This window comes from Pelecanus crispus, chromosome 10, assembly GCF_030463565.1.
Source record: "Pelecanus crispus isolate bPelCri1 chromosome 10, bPelCri1.pri, whole genome shotgun sequence".
Lineage (NCBI taxonomy): Eukaryota > Metazoa > Chordata > Aves > Pelecaniformes > Pelecanidae > Pelecanus > Pelecanus crispus.
The window spans coordinates 16,121,723-16,143,533 of record NC_134652.1 but is presented as its reverse complement, the minus strand read 5'-3'; the positions used below and the strand labels follow the sequence as shown (position 1 = coordinate 16,143,533).

General features: G+C 41.2%; 2 protein-coding genes across 5 annotated transcripts in view; one reads left to right on the top strand and one right to left on the bottom strand.

The window, feature by feature from the left end:
• The window catches only part of OGA (O-GlcNAcase), a 457,590-nt gene that overhangs the window by 206,359 nt on the left and 229,420 nt on the right, over positions 1 to 21,811 (top strand). The window lies entirely within an intron of this gene.
• The window catches only part of BTRC (beta-transducin repeat containing E3 ubiquitin protein ligase), a 118,192-nt gene that overhangs the window by 2,539 nt on the left and 93,842 nt on the right, over positions 1 to 21,811 (bottom strand). For all 4 annotated transcript variants that reach the window (XM_075717349.1, XM_075717347.1, XM_075717346.1 and 1 more), the window contains 8 exons: positions 17,156 to 17,342; positions 12,598 to 12,694; positions 11,583 to 11,720; positions 10,986 to 11,104; positions 8,386 to 8,635; positions 7,576 to 7,694; positions 3,175 to 3,285; positions 2,490 to 2,568 (listed from right to left, as the gene is read on the bottom strand). In XM_075717349.1, the coding sequence (XP_075573464.1) occupies positions 2,490 to 2,568; positions 3,175 to 3,285; positions 7,576 to 7,694; positions 8,386 to 8,635; positions 10,986 to 11,104; positions 11,583 to 11,720; positions 12,598 to 12,694; positions 17,156 to 17,342 (1,100 nt within the window). The remainder of the gene's footprint in view (positions 1 to 2,489; positions 2,569 to 3,174; positions 3,286 to 7,575; positions 7,695 to 8,385; positions 8,636 to 10,985; positions 11,105 to 11,582; positions 11,721 to 12,597; positions 12,695 to 17,155; positions 17,343 to 21,811) is intronic.

Below are 21,811 nucleotides of genomic sequence, written 5' to 3'. Positions count from 1 at the left end.
ATATTTAGACAAAAGATAATTGTTAGCTACTAAATGGGAAGCCTCTGTTTTATGGTACAGGACTACAAAAATACAGCTCAGTTTGCAAAGCAGAAGAGCTGCTTTAAAATGAAACTCAGCATTTAAAAATTAAAATTAACTGAAAATACACACACACAAAGTCAGATTCTATTTTTAAGATAAATTTGAAAAAAGGTCCAGTCATTGGAACCTTTCTGATCTTCTAACCATAACTCACATTTGTCTTAAAAACACCTTATGGGTTTCTATCTTCCCACCTATTCCAAAGAGAAATGTTTTTCCAAAGTCTGTGATGTAGCAGTGAAGTAAACTAAGTTTTTTGCTAAAAAATATCACTACGGCAGTCAGATTCACTGAGGGGCTGCTCACAGAGATGCCGAGAGAGAGAGGCACTTCCAAAGCCTGTTTCCAAAACTCCCTTTTTTCTCCCAGTCACTGTAGGCTAAGTAAGGTTGCTCTATAAGTTCCACACAGCGCCTGCCCTTTGCCGTTGCAGTGGCAATAAGCAGACTGCACACCCTATGTTGAGGCCACAAGGACCTGAACCTCATAAGGAAAGCTGAACTGTGTGCTTATTCTGTGCCTGGAATGCTTCTGTCAAATTCATGTGGCCGCTGTTCCAGCTAACGGAAGACAAAACTGGAAGGGACCTGGCATGCAGCGAGCATTTGTTATCTGTGCACTTTCCTCCTACTGTTTGAAAATTGAACACGAGCAGCAGGAGACTCACGATGTTCATTGTGCAGCCAGGTTTAATTTTGGAGGCCGAGGGAAGAGGAAAAAAAAAGCGAACGATGGGTAAGCGGGTATAAGGACGCCCTGTTGTCATAAACATGAAAAGTCCTAAAAGCACCACAACAGCCTCCTCTGTGCCCCCCCCGCCCCCCCTGGCCCCCTCCATTGCTATCAAATGGGGATTTATGAGTATCCATGTGTTGAGATTCCTATAGTGTTTCCATCCCACCGCTTCTGATTTATAATATAATTAGCTGGGGCACTTTGGCTGTCCACTGCTGGAAAATGCAGAGGAAATCACACCAGTTAAATTAAGTCTACAGGTTACTAGGCACACATTTGTCTCAGGCTGGAGCAGGAACGCTGCTAATACCAAGCTGAAGTCTCAGACTCTCAGGATATGTGCTCATGAGCACAGAGCTGTTCCACAGTGTGCAACTGGGTGGCTGATGACAAAGGATTTTTCTGGATTTCAGCCATGAAACTATTTGCAGTTCTATTTGGCTAACAAGAAGGTTTTTCAACATAATACCTGCAGGCATCCAAGGCTCTCACAGACTCTTACTCTGCAGCTTATGGTCCAAATACATGATTGGAAAAGAGTTAGCATGGCTTAATGATCTACTGCCTGTCAGCTGAGTCACAGTAACCCCCACAGCCTGCACCAAATGTGAAGTAAAATACTTTAGCGAAATCCACAGCAACAGTAGCAATTCAGGTGGACGATGAGTGTGTAGAAGGTCAGCTAGCACAGCTCAACTGGTGAGAGGTAACCACACTTTTAGAGAATCAGACAGCCTTGGTATGATCTTGGTTTAGAGCACAGACTACAGTCATGTGCCACAGCAGGAAAAGGTCAACATATACCAACTCCAACACTGCCCAAATATTTATTGTCTAAAAATTAAACAAACTTAGTACTTCTTTTTCAATAAGAATTTGGTACTAGATTGAAATCTTCCTTTATCCCCACGGCAAGTGCTGTCAGAGCAGCAATGGTACAAGTTTTTTGGGATGAATGTCACGGAGGAATGCTTCTAGGAACCATCCCACGGCTTTGGCTGTACTGGCATTTTTCTCACAACCTTCCCATATTATTCTAAGACTGGTGCAGAGCCACTGCTAGTCATGACTGTGAATGCTGTTAACACTCACACAATGACATTTTAATCACACCATCATCAGACCTGCACTAAGTATCATTGGACAGCATGAAAGTAGTAGCTCCTCTTTAAGGATGATGCAATTTCACTGTCTGTTCCAGTCCTTACCTTCTCTTTCCTTAAACACCCAAAAGCCAGCTAAAAGCAATCCCAAGGGTGTTTTTGTTCTTGTTCCTCAAATTTGGAATGTACTACTTTTCTTTAAGAAATTTCATGTCAACAATTCAGACAATGTACTACTACGTCATCAGGTAAACATGGGTTAAAGTAAACCCACTGCCACATTGATTCCAAGAAGGACAAGCCTCAAAAATAGGTTTAGTTACTAACTTCAAATCACAGAACAAAACTGTTAAAAAGTGAATTAAACCTCCACAGGTTCTAATTTTTAATGCCTTATAGCTTGCCATATTAAAAAAAAAATTGGACATCCAAAGAAGCCAGACCCCTAGAAATGATTTCTAGATCCTGCAGACTGGGGTTAAAATGACTTGAGTTTTCATGCCTCAAGATAGCCCTGATCAAGCACGCCTTCCTGCCCCCTTCACCACCCCTACCAAAAGCTCTTACCACAAGGGTTCGCAAGCAGAGGGTCCCTGCTGGAGCACGGGGATCCAAAGCAGCCACAAGATCCCATACTTTAATTTTCCTGGTAGTGAAAAAATAGACAAACACCATGTCTCTGTTAAACAGAAAAGAGCAAGTGCTCACAGAAAAAAATTCAACTGTTAGTACAGCTTAGCTAATACACAGTTCAAAGAAAATTACAGCAATCCTTCTGCTCTTGAGACCTGGTTCTTGCATTTCCCCTTTGTAAAGCTTATAGAGCTTAATGGGAGGAAAAAATATGCTGTCAACAAAGTAAACCACCTAAAAAGCAGGTGGTAATAACTAACAGAAACATGTTGAGTGCAGACACCTAGTCTGTAATGGCAAATGGTCCAGAAGACATAACCACAGATGGGAAAGACTGTTCATACCAGTGGTTCAGCTAGAAAAGGTTTCATGTTGAGTTGGTCAGATATTCTTACAAGCTAAAGAACTGGACCACACACATCGAAACACACTGACTAAATTCAAAAGATGGAAAAAAGGTATACTTTGTAGCATGGTCCTGATTTACTGGCTATGAAAAGGTCCTCTTGGTATGGCAGACAAGGAGTCTAATATTTATAATGAAGATACAGCAAAGTGGGATGTAAGACACTGAGACAGACAGGAAGATACAAGGTATTGACTGCACTGACAGCCTCACCCATCATATGCCCCGCTGACTATCCTCTTGTTATCAAAGCGTATGCATCTCACCAACTCTTCATGGCCTTCCAGTACTCGTAAACATGCCCCACACTCAATATCCCACAGCCTGGAAAAGAGTAGGAAGAAGCACTAAGAATTTTTTAATATCTGATCATTGCAATGAAACATTTGGTCTTTGCTTGTAGTTAACAGAAACTTGGAAATAAAGATTGTGATGAAACAACAAAGAAGAAACAAACTACATTCATCGCTCCTTTTCCTGCTGTTAAGCAGATGCATGCTTTTCAGCATGACCCTGTTATGTTACAGTATCACATGGGAAATGAGTCAGAGATCCAAAAATGTTAAGACCAGTTGTGTCTAGTATCTACCGCTCTAATAACACAGGATATCTCCCAGTTATCTTCACAGTGAGCCTCATAACTTTATTTTACTGAAGTTGATTTTTCATAGAAGTATCCTGCCTTGATTTTAAGACATTAAGAGAGGGAGACTTACCAATCCCCTTTGCAGCTTGTTCCAATTGGTAAGATCACCTTCACAGGGCTTGTGCCCCTTTCTGTACCCCTACATGCCTATTTCTGATTTGGAGACTATCATCAGACAAATTAAGATATCAATACACTGGTGAAAGATACAAGAATTAACAAGCCCTTTTCATTTGTCATTTCTCCCACTGAAGGTATGTTTACTCTGTAATCTAGGCAGCTTATGCATAAGCTAAAATGGGCACTCTATGTTTATTATTTTGTAATGCATTTTCTCCTTGCTCTCAAATAAGTCATGTGGCTCTCTGCTAACTGTTTCTAATAATTCAGTATTTTTAAAAAGTTCTGGCACCAAAATCAGTACACAGTATCCCAGTAAGAATACACAGTATCCCAGCAATGTGTTTTTCTCTCAACTGTAAAGATACCAGAGTTTTGGGCTTTGTAAAGGATTTTTAGCATGGAGAATAATTTAAAATACATTGTTTTTTACACTTACATACTACCTTGAAAAATACTTAAGAAACACTTGAAACAGTTACGATGTAAGTCTGTTTGCTTTCCATACTTTTGTCAGCTCTTTGATACAATTCCCAATTACCATGGATAAAGAAAGATTGTTTGCCTACAAGAACTGAAATTCTTCGACATGTGTTGTCTAGAGGTGTTCCACCTCTGGCTGATTCATGCTCTGCTCATACAGGAATCTTTTAACAGCAGTATCCGCTGCAGCTCCCTGACACACAGCTGAAAGAAAGCAGTCACAAATGTTCTTAAATGCTCATTCAATTAGCATTCAGACTGACATGAACTTCACAGCAGTGAGAAATATGGGTGGTTCATGGAATTTCTCTGGGTAGACACATCTCAAAGCAGCACAACTGCTGAGGGGTCAGGTCACTTTTCCTTGAGAGACAGACAAAAAAAAGAGATAAATTGTCCCCACACATTTTACTCCTGAGATCCCTCAGGGAATAATCCAAATCCAGTGGATGTGTGCCCAAGGTTGGTGGATAATGATTGCAGCTGTCCTGCCACAACAAGCCGCTCTCACTTTGGACAACAGAGGAATGAACAGAACTCTTTCGTCACTGTAGAACTGGGAAAGGATTTGTCTATGCGCATGTTTGAGGCCAACGAGGAGCACAAGGTGATTCTTTGATCTGTGAAGCTGATCCTTCAGGAATCTGTGAAGATCCCAATAGTTTTCACTTGAGTACCAGCAGACCAGTCAAGGTCAGAGCAAGCAACTCCATGGCAAAGGTCAGCCAAAGGCACTCTGGCTGGTCAGAGAGCATTAAGTCTCTCAAGGACTGTAAACATGACAGACAAAGCCAGAAATGAACTGGTGCAGAAAGAGTTGAAGAGCAATCTTGTGCCAGAAACTTTCATGCCATGTGTTTCCATTCCTTGCCATCAATCCTGAGATTGCCAGCAGCTCTGGGAGGCTGCATCACACTAATTCAGGCCTGTATTTTCAGGTCCCAGTTTAAGGTTTTACCTGAATCTGAATGGGATTAGAAGAGATGATCATGTCCCTAGCCATGTGGGGAATGAGCCTTCATGTACAAAAGGTATAACTGCTATGCAAGAGCAGAATCTCCTAGCAGAATTGGTGCCAAGGGTACCTCCTGGATTTGACAACCTTCTCAAATTTCTACTTCTTTAAATAGTCAAAGGACCAAACAGTAATAGAACTACTCTTAAGGCTTGAGAACTAGCTAAAAAAATTCACTACAAAGTGTACACAGTCAAAAAAACTACCACTCTTCCTTCCTATAGCTTTGGAAGAACTTCTGGAAGTAGAGGGAGGTCTGCAATTATCTCAGCCTTTAACACACTTGAAGTCTTGGCAGAGCTAGAAGATGTACAGAAGGCAGGTGAGCCTGAAACCCCATCTCTTAGAGAGAATGCTGTTGTCTAAACAGTCCAATATCAGATCCCCATGTGTGCACACACTGGAGGCTGAACACACACATGCAAAACAACAACTCGTTTAAAAATTAACCCAAGATGATGTACTATGATTCTATTTTCTTGCTCTAAATTCTTTTTTTTCTTTTTTTTTTTTTTTTTCTAGCCATGCTTGTCTGTAGCAATTAAGAACTTTGGCCCTAGAGGCTAAGACACTGAAGTGATTGGATTAAACTTGATGGGCCAGTTTCCACCAGATGGAAATTGGCACAATGATAGCAATGCCTATGTAGCTGTGTCCTCTTACACTGGTGAAATTTCTGGCCTAAACCAAAACCTAGATCATTTTTATACATGGAGGCTCCCTACAGAAGACAGGCACTGATTTCTCAGCTACTTCACATGTCCTTAGGTTTGCAGTCGCAAAACTAGATCACAGATTCATCTTTTGGAAAAGTCTTCCCTGCAACTGAGGAATGATGAACTTCAAATTCTGTATCAGGAGGCAGCCTCTACTAAAGGCCAACACAAAACATCTGGCATTTTACAGTAGATTAAAATCAAACATACAAAACACCAAGCCACCCACAAAGATGACTTAGTAACTGGCACTTCCTTAATCACCCTTCCACTGACTCTGCTAACAGCTGGGAGAAAACAATGTGACCAGGTAAGTCTTGTGCCTTGCCCACGCAGCTGCCAAACCTGACTTCCATTAAGATTCACTGCCAGCATTCCTGAAATTCTAGCACAATTTATCTATCAACTAGGGATTTTGTCCAATATAAGCATAAAGGTAACTGTATTCCTCTTTAGTGTTATCAATGTCTTGACATTTATTTTTATTAGCATTGCAAGTAGTATTTTAGATCCTTCCCTAACTGCTGTAATATTTAACTATCTCTAATTCTGAGACCAAGTTTCATAGTACAATTACAGAGGGTTATTCTTTTCCTATTTGAAGCGCAGGAGCTCTCACTAGGTGTAAGTGGTGCTACTCTTATGCAATGCTTGTAATATTTTTGCCCCTGAATAAGAGACAGAAGTTCCAGCTCTCTTGGCCATGCTCTCGGACAGCCCTATACTAAAATCTGGCACAATGACCTGGTGATGTCAACCAAAGGACCACCATTTTCCTACAGAATGCAAACCAGAGAGAGGCAGTGTGTTGCAAGCAAAGTCCACAGGCAAACAGTAGCATGAATCATTCTCACTAAGGAGAAATTATTACTGACAAGCAAAGTGAAGGGTTTCTGCTTACACTGTCCAGTTTTCAAGTTTTATCGGAAGGCAGACAATTCTTTAAAGCAATGACAAAGACAAAAGGGAGGCTGCTCTTACTCCTGTCTGCACGACAGAGCCATTTCCCTACATTACATGCACTACTGTTCCAGCTTGCTCCGTACACCCCAAGATCAGTGGGACATCCCTCTACCAGCAGCTGCAGGATGTAGGGAGAAATCCTGACTCATGATACCAGAAGTAGTTAAATCTCAGATTGCAATCAGGGCAGCTGGAGGAGTGCAAAAGGCAGCAAACTGAACTTCATGCTCTGAACCAGCTGTTCCAAACTTAACCAGGTGCCAAGTACCACAAGAAGAGTTTGGCAAGAGCCCAGGAGGATTTCTGCAGAGGATTAAATGCCTCTTACTGCAAATCTGACCCCTTTAACTAGACACATAGCCCAATTAAAATATCACAAGAGGACATCACAGAAAGTGGTACTTGCCAGCTCTTTCATACACCAGAATTCTCAGAGCAATGCAACTTGTTGATTAGTATGGGACTCTTGAGATATAGAGGATGAAAGACAACACAGTAAAACAGGCTTCTAATATCTCTTCCCAGTAGTTCCCAATGTTCTACACCAAAGAAAGCATATTTCAAAGACGGCAAGAGTACAGAGCACTTCAGTTGCCTAACCTCTGCACATCCCAGGGAATCAGAGACAACGTGCTTGCACAGAACTCTGCGATGGGGAGTGTGTCTCTCACCTGATAGTATTATCTGAAGAGCCGCTCACTACTAGCCTGTCTCTGTACTGCAGACATGCAATGCCTCGTTTGTGGCCATTTAAGGTGCGCACAAATTCGCAGGTACTAGTGTTCCATACCTGTGACAGGAAGGGGGGAGGGAACCACACAGAGACAAAATTATAAGAAGAGACTAACAAAAGCTGGTATCTGTATGATATATAGGTACATCCAGAATGCTCTTAATTGAAGATGCTATCATTAAGACTGGGAAAATTACCCCTCTGATGACTTGTGACTATAGTCTGCAACTGTTGCCAGCTTGGGTCACTGTACACAGAAGATTTTTGCCACACTGTATATGAGAATTAGCTTCCAAAATCAGACTTCAGCAGTCTCAGGCTATGATTTAGTCTACACAGGATCTCGATTTTCCTCAGTTTTAATGTTGCAGATTGGGATCATAGCAGTAACACTTAAGTGACTCCTATCCACTCACCTTCACTTTTGCCCCCATGCTGCCCTCTGACAACTGTTCGAATGACTGATGCCGAAACAGATTATGGAAGTGGTCAAGTCGAAAAAGAACACAGAGAAAAAAGTCCTTTTTCAACTGCATCTGTACCTGGATCTGATTTGCCATACAGCTCTGTAAACAAGTTGTGCAAGCTCAACAGAGGAGGGATGAGTGGAAATGAGCAGCAGGAAGGACATTGCTTCTAAAGGAAGATCTGTGTAATAACTGCCAAGGATGATCTTCCCTGTCCGGTCACTGTTCTTGGTTATTAAATACCCCAGTGCTGCAAATAAAAAGCCTCTGAAACACCTCACCTTTATAGTTCTGTCACCTGATGCTGATACAATGTACTTGTCATCAAAGTCCACTACGTTGACAGCAGCTCGGTGCCCTACTAGCACCCTCCTCAGGGTGATGTCTGTTGGTGAAGCCATGTCCCACACAGCAATGGAACGGTCTTTGGAACACGTCACCATCATGCCGTTATTGAAGCGGAGGTGCAGTACTGCTTCGCAGTGGTGAATCAGTGTATTCAGCATCTCGCCTGCATTCACGTCCCACACCCTGCAGTTTCACATTTCAAACCAGAGAGAAGAGAGTTAAAAAACTGTACCGTGGATTTTTTGCAGAGTGAGAGAAGGATGGGGAGAGGTAATTGACTCCCTAGCAATATTAGAGAAGCAAACACCACAAGTTATATCTACTTCTATTGAATAGTTCATTAAAGGATGTATTATATAAACCTGTTGATCATGCATACATCGAGACAGTCCAGCAGCCAAAAACCCTGCAATGCAGTTAACACCATAAAAATAACCCAGCCAGGAAAAAAGCGTTCTTTAATTAAGGGAATTTAGTGCTGAGGAAAGGTATGAGATTGATGGCTTTAAAGACTGACGTTTCCTGGTTGTGTCAGCCTACCACACACTCCATTTCCAGTCAATGAGTACTTAATCACGACCTGTGGAGAAGCAAGTTCAGTGACAGGTTTAATTTTTGCCCTCTCTCACAGGACTACCAACTCAAAGGATAATTTACACAGAAGCAGAAGACAAGATAATGCTTTTCAAACAAATATAAGTAATTGCCACAAGTTGCACCACGAATTGCATTTACCCTGCAGTGCATCTGGTACACAGCTACATTCCAGGAATGTGCTGAATACCCAAATTAAGACAGAGCATTTATGTCAATTTAATGTTATTGGAACCAACTGTTTCAGCTGAAAGATAATTTAAGATCAAAGTTAGACAAAGGCTTCGTACAGAACTTCTAGGACTTGAAATGAAGGTTTTAAGCCTTAAAAATGTTTATTTTGGGCTATTCTGTTGGCAAACTTCTTTTACCCTCCATAAAGAGATTTCTTTTGGCACTATCACACCTGTATCCCAGATACACTACGTGAGAGCAGAAAATGGTTGTTATCATCAGGCACATCAGACATTGCAGAAGTTAAAACTTTCCTCTGCCAATAAGGCAAGCAGCAAGATGTGAGAAAGACTTCTAATGTCTTATTTTCTAACTTATGGAGGCTGAAGTGCATCAACTTATGGACTATAAATGAGAAAGAAAACTACATTCCAATTACAAAATGCAAAGGAGAAAAACCCACAGACTGAAGACGTGAGCCATTAACATACGAGCAGTTTGCAGACAGGGTTGCCAAACTGAACAGGAGCTGGAGACCTACTGACTTCTTTGGACAAGTGCATCCCTGAGATCTCAGAAGCATTAAGAGCCCATCTGTACTGTCTATTGGATGAAGCCCCTCTTCCTGAGGAGACCCAAGGATAAAAGTGATGCATCCTATGTGCCCCTGGGGTCTGCACAAACATTTATAGATACAGTGGGAAACAAAGTATTTCTGGGCAAGTAGCCAGTCTGCAATTTGGCCTGCCTGGCCTGATATGGAAGATGATAGTGCTTGTTACAGAAATCAGCCTCTCCTTTTGCAATCTGTTTAGCACAGTGCAGTTCCCACACCGTCTCCAAGCAGGCAGTGTTGCTGAAATTCTGGATTCCTACTAATGACAGGACCCCAGAATCTAACAGCACCACAAGACTGCATGCATCACATGTCAGGAACTAAATATAATGGTTATTAGCTTAAAAGTGGTAGTTTACATGCAAGCACAGTGATAACCATGAGGAGCTTGCAGCCATAGGAACACATGCTAATAGCTTCAGAAAAGGCCACTGACACAGCTTTTCGTTGTCTGTAACTTCACTGCATGGGCATTGTTTGTACTCTGACAAGAAGGGAATATATAATAACATGGAGAAGACAGACTTGCTCCTTCACATCCAAGTTCATATTGCAATTCACTAAGTCATGTGTGCCTGTATTTACACTGCAGGTCTTAGATTCTCTGGGATCCTGCACTATGTCTAGTGGACTTCACATCTGCGCAACATGCACTACAAGTGCTGACTTGAGGTGTCCAGCCTTTTGCTGGAGACTGGAAGGAAAGCAAGGTTAGAAAGACCGAATGAAAAGAAACATCATGCTAGACAGGAGATCTAGTCATACATCTTTTGTTAAAATTAAGTGAGAATGGATGACTAAGCCTTTAAACTTGCTTCGAAAACTTCAACCAACTTTTTAAAAGTTACTCTCAGGGAGAATTTAAAACATTCTCAGGGAGTGTCAAAACATGCAAGACCTTGGTGAAATGCCAGATGGCCTTCCTAAGTCATCTTGACCTTGACTGGCCTTTGCTTAGGTTCTCATTTCTCCTTGACAGCCATTTGCATGGACAATCTGATAAACAAGGACAGTACACTCCTGAACAAATATGCTGAACTACTTCACAGAACTGATTGAGCAGCATACATTTAAGAAAAGATCATTTCAGCAGCTTGCAAGGCTAAAATCTTAGAGGCAAACAGAAAGCTCCAAATCACAAGCACACACCTGACTGTTGAGTCCGAAGATCCAGTAATGATCACCCGTTCATCGTACTGGAGGCACAGGACAGAACCCGTGTGGCCGGTGAGAATTCGCTTGCATTCTAATGTATTCTTATCCCAGATCTAAGATAGCAAACATTCAAAACCAGACAGTTCAGTAAGGTTTTCATCTTTCAGCACTTACTGGTTTCACTAGTCTGGTTTTTTACTACAACACATCATCCATAGTGCAGTTAGAACATCTTTAGTGGCATCTGTAGAGAATTCTACAGTCTCTTTGGTGCAATACATTAACATCTTTGATATTACCGGCTTTACTATGAACACTGGTTTTACCCCTCTCATCAGGGTACAGGGCACAGTAATTACACAGCCTGTAATTGCTGATGGACAAAAAACTCTGCTAGTGAAGTCTGTCTGCAAGAAAACAGGGTCCCTCTTGCCAGATAAAAGACGCATACATGCTGTGCAGGTGTGAGGTGGAGGAAGGAGAAGACTAGGTTACTAACAAGAGGTTGAGTAGGTGTCGCTGAAATTAGGACGCCACTATTCATGGCATAGACACTGCATGCCATTAGTATGCCATTTTGGACATTCTCACCTTAATAGTATTGTCTCGTAGGCCACTTACTATCTTCTGATCATCATACTGTAAACAATAAACCCCTTTGCTTGTCTCACTTCGGCAGTGGATCCTCTGTAAACTGTGCCTTCCACACCGCCAGTTAGACTCTATTGTCTTGAGGAGAGACAGGATACAAAAGAGAAGTAAAAATAAAGCACGGAACTATCTCCCCTTGTTTTGTTTGTTTGAGAAGACAACAGATACTTTTCTTCACACTTTTTTCTGCAATCAGGCCCATACAATAACATAACTGCTTTCCAGAAGAAGTAACATACGTAATAAACCCAATTAAACAGACAAAAGCCTGGAAAACATACTGTGGCTAAACTCGTCTGTGTTACCTGGAATGGTGAGGGAGAAGTGACCTAAAAGCTTTTTTCTGTCTTCAGCCTTTAATCCCCTGTGACTCAACGACTAAATAACTGAAAAGAAAGACTCAGTTGAGCTCTAGCTAAGTGCTTGTACAAACTTGTCACAACAGTGCCCGCGCACTGCTTTTGCCATTAGGAAACTACCTACATGGCATTTTGCTCACACTAGGTACAAGGCAACAATGCTCAGTCGCTTCCTGTTTCCCTGGGTCTTAGGATTGCAGTCTTTAGCAATCCACTTTCTCCCTGGCTCAATTCCTGAAATCTCCCCGTAACATCTTATTAGGTCTCATGTGCATTGGGTGGAGCAAAATACCATGGAATAGAGAAAATCAAGACAGTACGGTGCTGCTGTGACATCTGATGCGCAAGGTGTAGAGACTCCATCTATAAACAGCTCACTGAACAATCCAACTCATTCTCTGTCTAAAGGAGCAGTGAAGCCCGGGACCTTAAATAACTATCCCAGATCTATAAACTCTGGATAAACACAGACACATCAGATTTAATGAAATATTTCATTAGAACAAAATATTCTCAGAATTTCAGCATCATGAATAAAGCAGGGAGATTTAAAAAATCCCAACCAAACGCCACCACATCTGGAAGGTGTTTCTTACCTCTATGTCCTGTATAATTTTGGGGTAAAGTGCTCTGTAGAAGGAGTTGGGTGGTGCAGTCCCATCAGGAGGTTTATTTTTAAATAGATATTGTCCCCTGGAAGACAAAGAACACTCCCATTGAACACAAATCATGTTTCAGCATTTAGGAGAAACGTCCTCCTGGCATTTTACAAATGGGTAAACACTGCTGAAAAGCACAAACAGATTCATATTCAAACTTAATTTACTCAGTAAGACAGGGTGGTTCCTTGTTTGTTTGCCCTGCAACACGTCAGTGTTGCATTTTGACACTGAAATACTTGTGAAAAATCTGTGCCTAGTCACTCAGGGAAGGGAAATATATTATCTATTACAGACACGATCCCATTCAACTCAATAGGAGGTGAGAATGGCTCATGCCTGCAATACACATAGCTACATCAGACGTCACCTTTAAAATAAAGTGTGTAAAGAAAATGAAAGAAGCCAAGGAACACTCAAACTCACTATGCATTCAAGGCTAGCTTTTATCTGCATTGGCAGGAACAGTATCAGTTTTGGTACATGGACATTTTACTGCTACTACTATATTTTGGTAAGCAACACGTCATCTGTGGTGCCTCCCTCATTTCAACACTGATTTGGAATACTCATATCCCAAGCTAGATTTTTGCTACAAAAAAAATCCCCCATAAACAGCAATCACTACCTGCTGTGTAAAAAACTTTAATTCCTCATCCTGAAGTTAAGAAGCCACCAAACACGGTGTGGAAGCTAGTAAACCCCACCATGGGCGTACTAACTGCTGTTCTGCCTGGCAACATGCCTCACAAAATGGAGAGAGGCACAAATGCCTCCAAGTGTAATCCTGGCATCAGAGGCACAGAGTTTGCGCTGGGCCAGCTCTCCACTTCTCCCCTCTCTTGCTCCATTATGGCATAATTAATTGTTCAATACTTCCTTGCGCATTTCTTTCTTGTTCTTTCCATACAGTGTACCTTGAAACTCATTTGAGAGACTGACTGTACATTAGCTGCCCTGATGTACTTGAACTAGGGAAATCACAACAATGAACTGAAATTTTTAGGTTATAAGGTGGTAGCAAACTATAGGACTGAACAAACAAAATAACAAATGCTCAAGAAAAGAACTTCTGATAAGTCTTTAAATAAAGTACTTTAAGTATGACTTGAGAGAAAGGTGCTTTCCACTTTGGACAGAGCAGTCATCTGAGTCTTCAAATACAGTGACCAGCAGCCACTCATATGGGGACAAACACACGTCAAGAAGGGAACACATGGATGCAGGCAAACCACTAACTTGATGGTTGCCTATTTACTGTGACCCAGTCTGGAAGTGCATACAAGAAAATTAAAATTATTGGCCCAGGGAGATGAAAAATGCTTTGGAGATACACAGAATACCTAGAACACAACCTGGAAGACTTGGGGTAGGTCTACAACAATCTGTATACAAGCTTACGTGCCTGAAAACCTGTCTATTGTTTCCAACTTTACTAGTGGATCTAATACAAGGTCTTGTTGCTACCTATAAGCTCTGCCTTGCTGCATGTAGAGTCAGTTGTTTACAGTTCAGCTAAAGGATTGCTTGGAATTTCCATGGCATCCCAGTGGCCGTTGTGCTGCGGCTCTGGGATAAAAGGAACTATTGTTTGCAGGTTTTGATGACTGGCCAATTCAATCAAGTATTCAGATGGACACAATCGTGCCCAGATTTTGGGCTTCTGTTTTATATTTCTCTAAATCTGTGTAACCCTTACTGCTCCCTGACAAGCTGTCAGTGAAGGCTACCGTGCTGTGGAACTGGGTGTTTCTGTTGTAAACCACGAGCTGCAAATGGTGAAATCAGGCAGCCCATGTGCAAAGTGAAGAGCTCTAAGCAAATGACACCAGTCATCTATCATTCTGAACTGTCCAGTTAGCCATCTCTTTGTGCCATGCACAATGTTAGCACTGATTACAAGCTATAAAGCTCTGTATGGCAGACACGCAATTACACTGTATATTTCTTGTCTGCCTCTCTTAACCACCCCACCATGCCTGCAGTTGTATCTTCTAGAGCTAATCAGAAAGACAGGACACAATTTGCTCCTGCTGTGCCAAAGCAACCTCCAGGACACAGTGTAAAACAGAAGAAGAGGTGCAAGTAACAAGGTGTGACTGTCCTTTGAGATGAGAAGCAGAATTTTGCAACTCTTTTTTAGAATTGTCACGTCTGTATGACTAGTAATCGGTGTTAATGTTATTTCTAAAATCTGGAGGAAGCAACTTGAGAACTACCAGCTATGACCTCTGACAAGATGTAGAGAATAGGTAAAGTTCTACAGAACAGAAAAAAAAGTGTAGCTCTTGCATTTTAAAACAGGGAAGAAGGCCCACCAAGGAAATGGTGGACCATCCAACTCCACTCGGACAGCTTAGCAGTTCTAGAGCACACAGTCAATCAGATGACTGCCTAGAAGATGACAAAGTGACAAACAACAGGCAACACTGATCAATCCAGAATACACCATGTCAAACTGACCTAATTTCTTCTCACAGGCTGTTCTCATGACTTAGCAAGAGAAGTATGACCTTGGAAGAGCTCAAGGGTGGACATACAAATGGCTGGAAAGCACAGTTCACCAATGGTGCACCGTCAAACCGAATGGCAACTGGGGTCTTGCACGGAGTCTGTCCTAGATGTGTCATTATTGAGCATTTTCATTAATGACAAAGAATGGAATAGGGAGTGCATTTATTACCTGGCCAATGATACTAAAGCTGGGAGAAGCTACAAGCACTTTGGAGGACAAGATTAAACTCATAATGCTCCTGATAAAATGGAGAAATACCAAACAATAAACAGAATCTAATTCAATAAGGACAAGTGCCAAGTTCACCACTGAGGAACAACATAAGCATGCAAGATGAGGAATAATGGCTAAGTAGAATTTCCACAGAAAGGGTAATTAATTTTATAACAGTATCATACCACTGTTCAAAAAAAAAGCACATGTTCTACCGGAAAGCATAAAATGGAGTGTCCTCCATATGGCATGCAAAGCAACGCTTCCCATGCCACCAAACTCTGGTGGTGCCTTGGCAGAAGTAAGACAACCAGCTGAATACACCAAACAAGAATGGAGCAGAGTAACTGGGGAGGGTCCAAACAGAGAAAGCCAAGAATGACAACAGGACAAGACAACACAGGATTATGGTTGGTTAACACACCCAAAATATAGGAAACATGATCATCTTCCAACATGGAAAACTTTACTGCAAAAATGAGAATGAGAAACTGTCCTGTGTGTCTGTGTAGGCTAAATACAACATGCCAAACTGTATGTAGGAAGACAGCCTATATTTTAGGAAAATCTTTCTAATGCAAAAGTTAGTGAAACAGTAGAATTCCTTGCCCATGCAAGGCCTGGGGAATCTCCCTCAGTGAAGGTTTTTAAGAACAAGTTAGACAAACATCTGGGATGACTTAAGAGAAACCTGGCTTTGCTTTTGGGAAACAGGAGGGGCTAAATAACCTCTCAAGGTCCTCTTTGGACTTACTGTGACCTCAACAACACAGAGCAAATACAGAAGTCCTTGAGAGTATAAGGCACTAAAAGGAATGCAAAAGTTACCACTGCCATGCTTGTGTTCATTTTACACTCTTCATAAACATTACACTATTGAAAGCAGATCAAAACAGTATTTATTTTTAAAGAATGTTTCATAATCCTGATTTACTTGCCTTTACTTCCTCAGACAAACAGTATAACAAAATTAACCATAAAACAGGAGTCTTTGTTTGCAACTCCGTATCTTTTTCTTTTTAATAGCAACCAAAATGCCTGAGCTGTCACTTTTATCTTGTTTATGAAATATTCATACCCAGCTTCCTTTCTGCCAACATCCTAGGGACACCCTTGGAAAAGAAAATTATGTATTAAAGGACGTACCCCTGAGAGGGAAAGTTCTAATGAAATGTTAACAGAGCAGCTTCAAACTTGAGTGAGACCCACATTGTAGTAAGGCTATTCCAGATGATTATTAACTAATCTATCTGCATTTCTAAAGTCCCCTATCCTCCGTGGTACCTACCCTCAGCTTCCAGTTTGAAAATTAAACAGATATCTAATAGTGAAAATCTGCTGAGGAAAACAAACAGACCTATCAGGAAACAACTAATTCATAGCACATGGTGCCCCACTGCCACCCCTAAAAAAGCTCTTCTGCTCTGAACTGCTGACTACTTTAGTGTTCCCCTGGGGCATACACAGCTTCTTAATTTGAACCGAATGACAGCTGGGCGTAAAAATCTCAGTCTGTATATCTCACTTGTCACAGTGGGATAAGAGCATGATCAGATGAGGAAGGTGAGGAAAAAGCCCCCACATTGCCGGCATAGCCAAGTGATGCCCTAACTCCCCAACCCCCGAATTTTGGTTCAAGTAACCGTCACGTTTGGAACGAACATGATGTTTCAGGGTGCTAAATAACCCTCTTCAAACATGGTTTGAAACACACAGCACCTACTGTCCTGAATGGGGGCAAAAGAGGTGAAGATGCAGTTTCCTCACCATCCTCTCCTCTCTGACAACCCCCTCCACAGGGAGTCTGTCCTGACCATTCTCTCGATGAGCTTCTTCCACAGCATGCCATCCGACGTCACCCGGTACCACTCCTTGCACACCAGCTCAGCAGCACACAACGATCTGGCATCCAGGTATGACAGAATGTTCTCAGCAATGTGATCCAATCCCCGAGCTGGGGGAGAAAAAAAAGAAGATTATTTGCTGGGGAGACATGGAATTTAAAACAACTCCCCTTGCTAGTACAAAGATACTCTCTCTTTCCATCTCCTCTTCTACATGCAGAGCTGGACCAAATGCACAGAAGAGCATTTGCGGCTAAGTTCAGGAGTGAACAGCATTCTCCAACTTCCTTTGGATATAACACAACAAGTCATTAAAAATAATAAAGAATCCAAGAAGTCATTCCAATCTATTTCGATGGGTTTTAGCACTAGGGGGATATTCTATGGATGGCATTTCCAACTCAGCGACGCAGCCCCCAAAATCTCTCTATATTAGGACCATTTCTCATCTCACTGCTACAGCTGTTCTCATGTTCCAACGGCTCAAAAGCTGTTTTTGCTAAAGCAGTAGCTTTTAAACGTAATGAAGAAAAAAATATATATTCCCAATGTGCGCCCTGAAGGGTAGTGGTACCTTTAGACATGGGGGAGGGAAAGATATGCAGATGCACAAGGAAGTCGAGACGGAAGGAGAGGCTGTGTAAGGAGAAAGTGAAGCAGGTTTGCTAGTTTCATTTATTTCAGTGGGTGAAGGAAAAATATGCACCAAAATGGTATAATGTGCAAATATTTTCCAGTGTGAATACCAGGACTGGCTTTGTTTCAACATGGCGGGAGTGAAATGTAAAGCAAACGCCTGGTTAGCACCAAGCAGCCCGACGTAACATCTGTGTAGCTGGGGGCCAGGGAAGGTTATGCTACGTTTCTTAACTGTATGGATGTATTCAGTAAAAATGTGCCCCTACCACTTAAATTTAATCACCAGCAAGACTTCAGGAAAATAAGATGCCTTTTAAATGAGATGTTGCATAAATACAGCTTCTCTTGGAGGCTGTTTAATTCACAAGTGAGACACACCATCAAGAGATTATGTCACTTCACAGGTCAAATTTCAGAGGCTTTGTGAAAGTTGTAGTTTACAACCCATCATCCCTCACGCATAACGTTCAGACCATCCAAAAAGGAAGCATGGCAGATTGGTATTACATGCATCTTCCCTCTGGTTCACATTTGGGACAGAGTTAAATACATCTTTTCTTGCTTTTAAAACAACAGCCTCAAAGACCAGGCCCTGCTTGTGACAGGGAAAGAAAAAGCAGCAAGTGCATTTTTACAGTCACATGTCCGTACTTCTGCAAGCCCAAATTGGGTGCAGTCAGCTGATTCTGATTAGAGTTCATGAGACACACAAGGCCCAACCTTTGTTTTCGTTAACTATAAGATCTCAAAATTACCATCCAACGCATGAAAATGAGAAAATTCAGCATGCCTCCTCTCGCTCCTTTCAAAAATCCTAAATTTGTAATACTCTTTGGGTGAGACATTCTGCCCAGCGTTTTATGCTTTCATTCATACGTAGAAAAAGCACGTGAATGATACCATGCACAACCAGAGAGTGCAGAAAGAGGTCTGACATTTCTTATCTTTATAGATGCAAAATTAGATGTCAACCTGCAAAATAAAAGCATCAGCAGCCTTTATTATGTATTTAATCTGAAAAGATATACACAGCCACAATATAAAATTCTTTAAAAAAAAAGAAAAAAGAGTGTTTGTAAATTTAAATGGACTCTACAGCAATTCGTGGAAAGAGAGATAAAATGTTTTAGTGAACATGAACTGGAATTTGCAGGAATTCTGCAGTTTGGTAGGGCAGACATGGACATCATGTCCCTCTGCTTCCCCACCCTGACACCTGCAGCCCTGAGCTCTCTCCACTGGGTGGAAATGGCATATTTGCTTTCCCAGTCTGTGCTGCTTCCAGTGGGCCCACTGACATTTACAGACGCACCAGGACATTTACAAATGCCTGCCTGTGTAGTATCCATACTGGTGGCTTTATGTCAGCAGCATCACAGCAAGAAATTATTTCACGTGGGGAACAATCAGTGACTTTAGAAAGCAGGGCTACACTGCACAAACTGGGCACAGAAATCTTCACCCACAAGTCTGCCTCTGACCCACCTGCCCTTTCTGGATCATTAGTAGTTGTACTTTAGATCTTGCTGCAATGAGGTGTTGTAACTACTTCCGTGACCATAAGTCACCCTTTGCCATTGATCCTAGACCCTTCGCAGAGAAGGAATACTAATGTTTTAGCCTTTCCTCCTCACGTTTATGGTAAGTGGATGGGAAGAGCTATTTTGGCCTGGCTGCAGACTCAATTTTATTATTTCCTTTCTCAGGAACAGCACAACTCACTGAGACATATATATCTAACAAAGCATTGCTTCCTTAAAAAAACAGAGAAATCTCTGCTCACAAAAGTTTTTGCTAAATCAATGTGAAACATGATTAGCCCTTCAGCCCTCCACACCAACAAGAATGTTTCAGTTATTTCACACATGAAACCCTTATAAAAATGACTTTCCTCACAAAAAATGTTAAACAGCTTGGAAATGCTAAGCAGAGAGCTTACTTTTCAGAAATAGAACAAAGTTTGTTAAGTACACAGTTAAGCTGTATTTTTCAAACAACTTTAATTCTGCTCAAAGTACTGGGAAAATAATCTGAGCCAATTTTACTCTATATTAGTAAAATGTGCTCATGATCTAAAACTACCTTTAATTCTGGTCATTCTTTGGGACAGTGCTAGGAGGACAGATTAAGATGCCTCATGATTCTAAAGTAGCTTTCTTGTTTTATTTACTTGAGGGGGAGAGCAGGAGAGAGAATGAAGGAGTAAAAATGAAAACAGAATACTGAACACTTAAGAATTTCAGAGAGCTAAAAAATACTTAGAGTTTAGGGGGTTTTTATTATGTAACTTAATATAAAATTTTAGGTTCATCACTCTTTCCCAGGCAGTTTCTTACCTTCCCCTTTCCCATTCCTCTCATTAGAAACCTGCCTATACTCAGGACATCCTGCACAGACTGCAGAGTCTGAGCCAGTGTAATTCCTTGCCATTAATTTTCTCCCTTAGAGACATTCACTAGGACATTAGCACTTTGCAAATATGCAAATTGATGCACATACATTATTTAAGCACACAGTTCCCACAACTATTCAAATACTCACATACTAGCTGCCTAATTCCTATCTGTTCTGCATTCCGAGATAGTAAAATTAGCTGCTTCCTGGGTAACTGTGAAAAGACCACTAACAAATATAGTATGGCTAGGAAATTTTGAATGCCTCTGAAAATATGTATAACATGATTTGCCCAAAATTTTCAGAAAAAAGCATATAGGATGTAATTAAGCAAGGGCAAATGAGATGTGTTGGCTTGCTTTGATGGAGTTTTGTGGAGAAAGACCTGGAAAAATTGTGTATGAAACTATATATATACTTCCACTTTAAAAGTGGGGAAACCAATACTCTTTCGAAATACTCACTATTTTTCTGAAACAGAACAGCTCCACAAGTTATAATGCTGCTCTAAGTACACAAGATTATTGCCATTGGACTACTAAAAGCTAACATAAAGCAGGTGCTTAGCATAACTAAGATTTTTTTTTTTTTTTAATGCTACAACAGCCATTTGATTACTGGGCACAATGAGCTTAAAAATCCAGTGAGTCAACATATTTAACTTCATGGCAAAACTCCTGCAGTGCCTTTACGCTTTGTACAATTCACAGTTAAACATGCTTTTTTCTATCTTTGAACCCTAGAACTTAATTCCATGTTGAGAAATCCCTTCTGAAGAATGATGAAATGACTTGATTGAACAAATTGTCAGAGTTCAGCAGTTCTCCAAAGGTATTCACAGACCAAGCTTTGGGCAAGAAACTCCTCTCTTCAACTACCTATTTAGAGACAACACCCTTAGCACTTCTTGCTCAGGTCCATTTCAAACCAAGGACCTATGCCATGGGAATGCTAATCTATTAACTAACTATCTATCTATCTATCTATCTACAGAGGTGCGATCTAATGGTCTGAAAAAACCACCAAAGAGCCAGGAATTTCTGTCTGGTTCGAAAACTCTATTGCTGTATATATTTTATCTCCCACTGCCTCAGTCTCCCCATCTATAAGACAGGGCCAATACAAAACTGCACGTACACTACTTTATGTGTGCCTTCTGTGAGATACCAATGCCACACCTGAGAACAGCTGGGATAATAGTCTCAATGGAAAGCACTACAGAGGTGCAAAAAGTAGCACATTTCCATCCATCGATCTTGTGTCCTCCATTCTCTATTAGCTATAAACACATAATCAAAGCGATAGTTTCAGGAAGGTATTTTACTAGGAGACACACAAAAAATCTAAGTAAGAACAGGGAAAACCTCAGCTGAGCAACCAGAAAGAGTAGTAGTTTTAATTTTAAAAATTTTTGTTATTCACGCATCATTGTGGGCATTATGAGTACAACTACCTGCCCTGCGGCTTGCAATGACTATCCTTACGATACATATACAAGCTATCATTTACTCCTAGCCAAACCGTGGTGGCATTGGATCATGCCTCA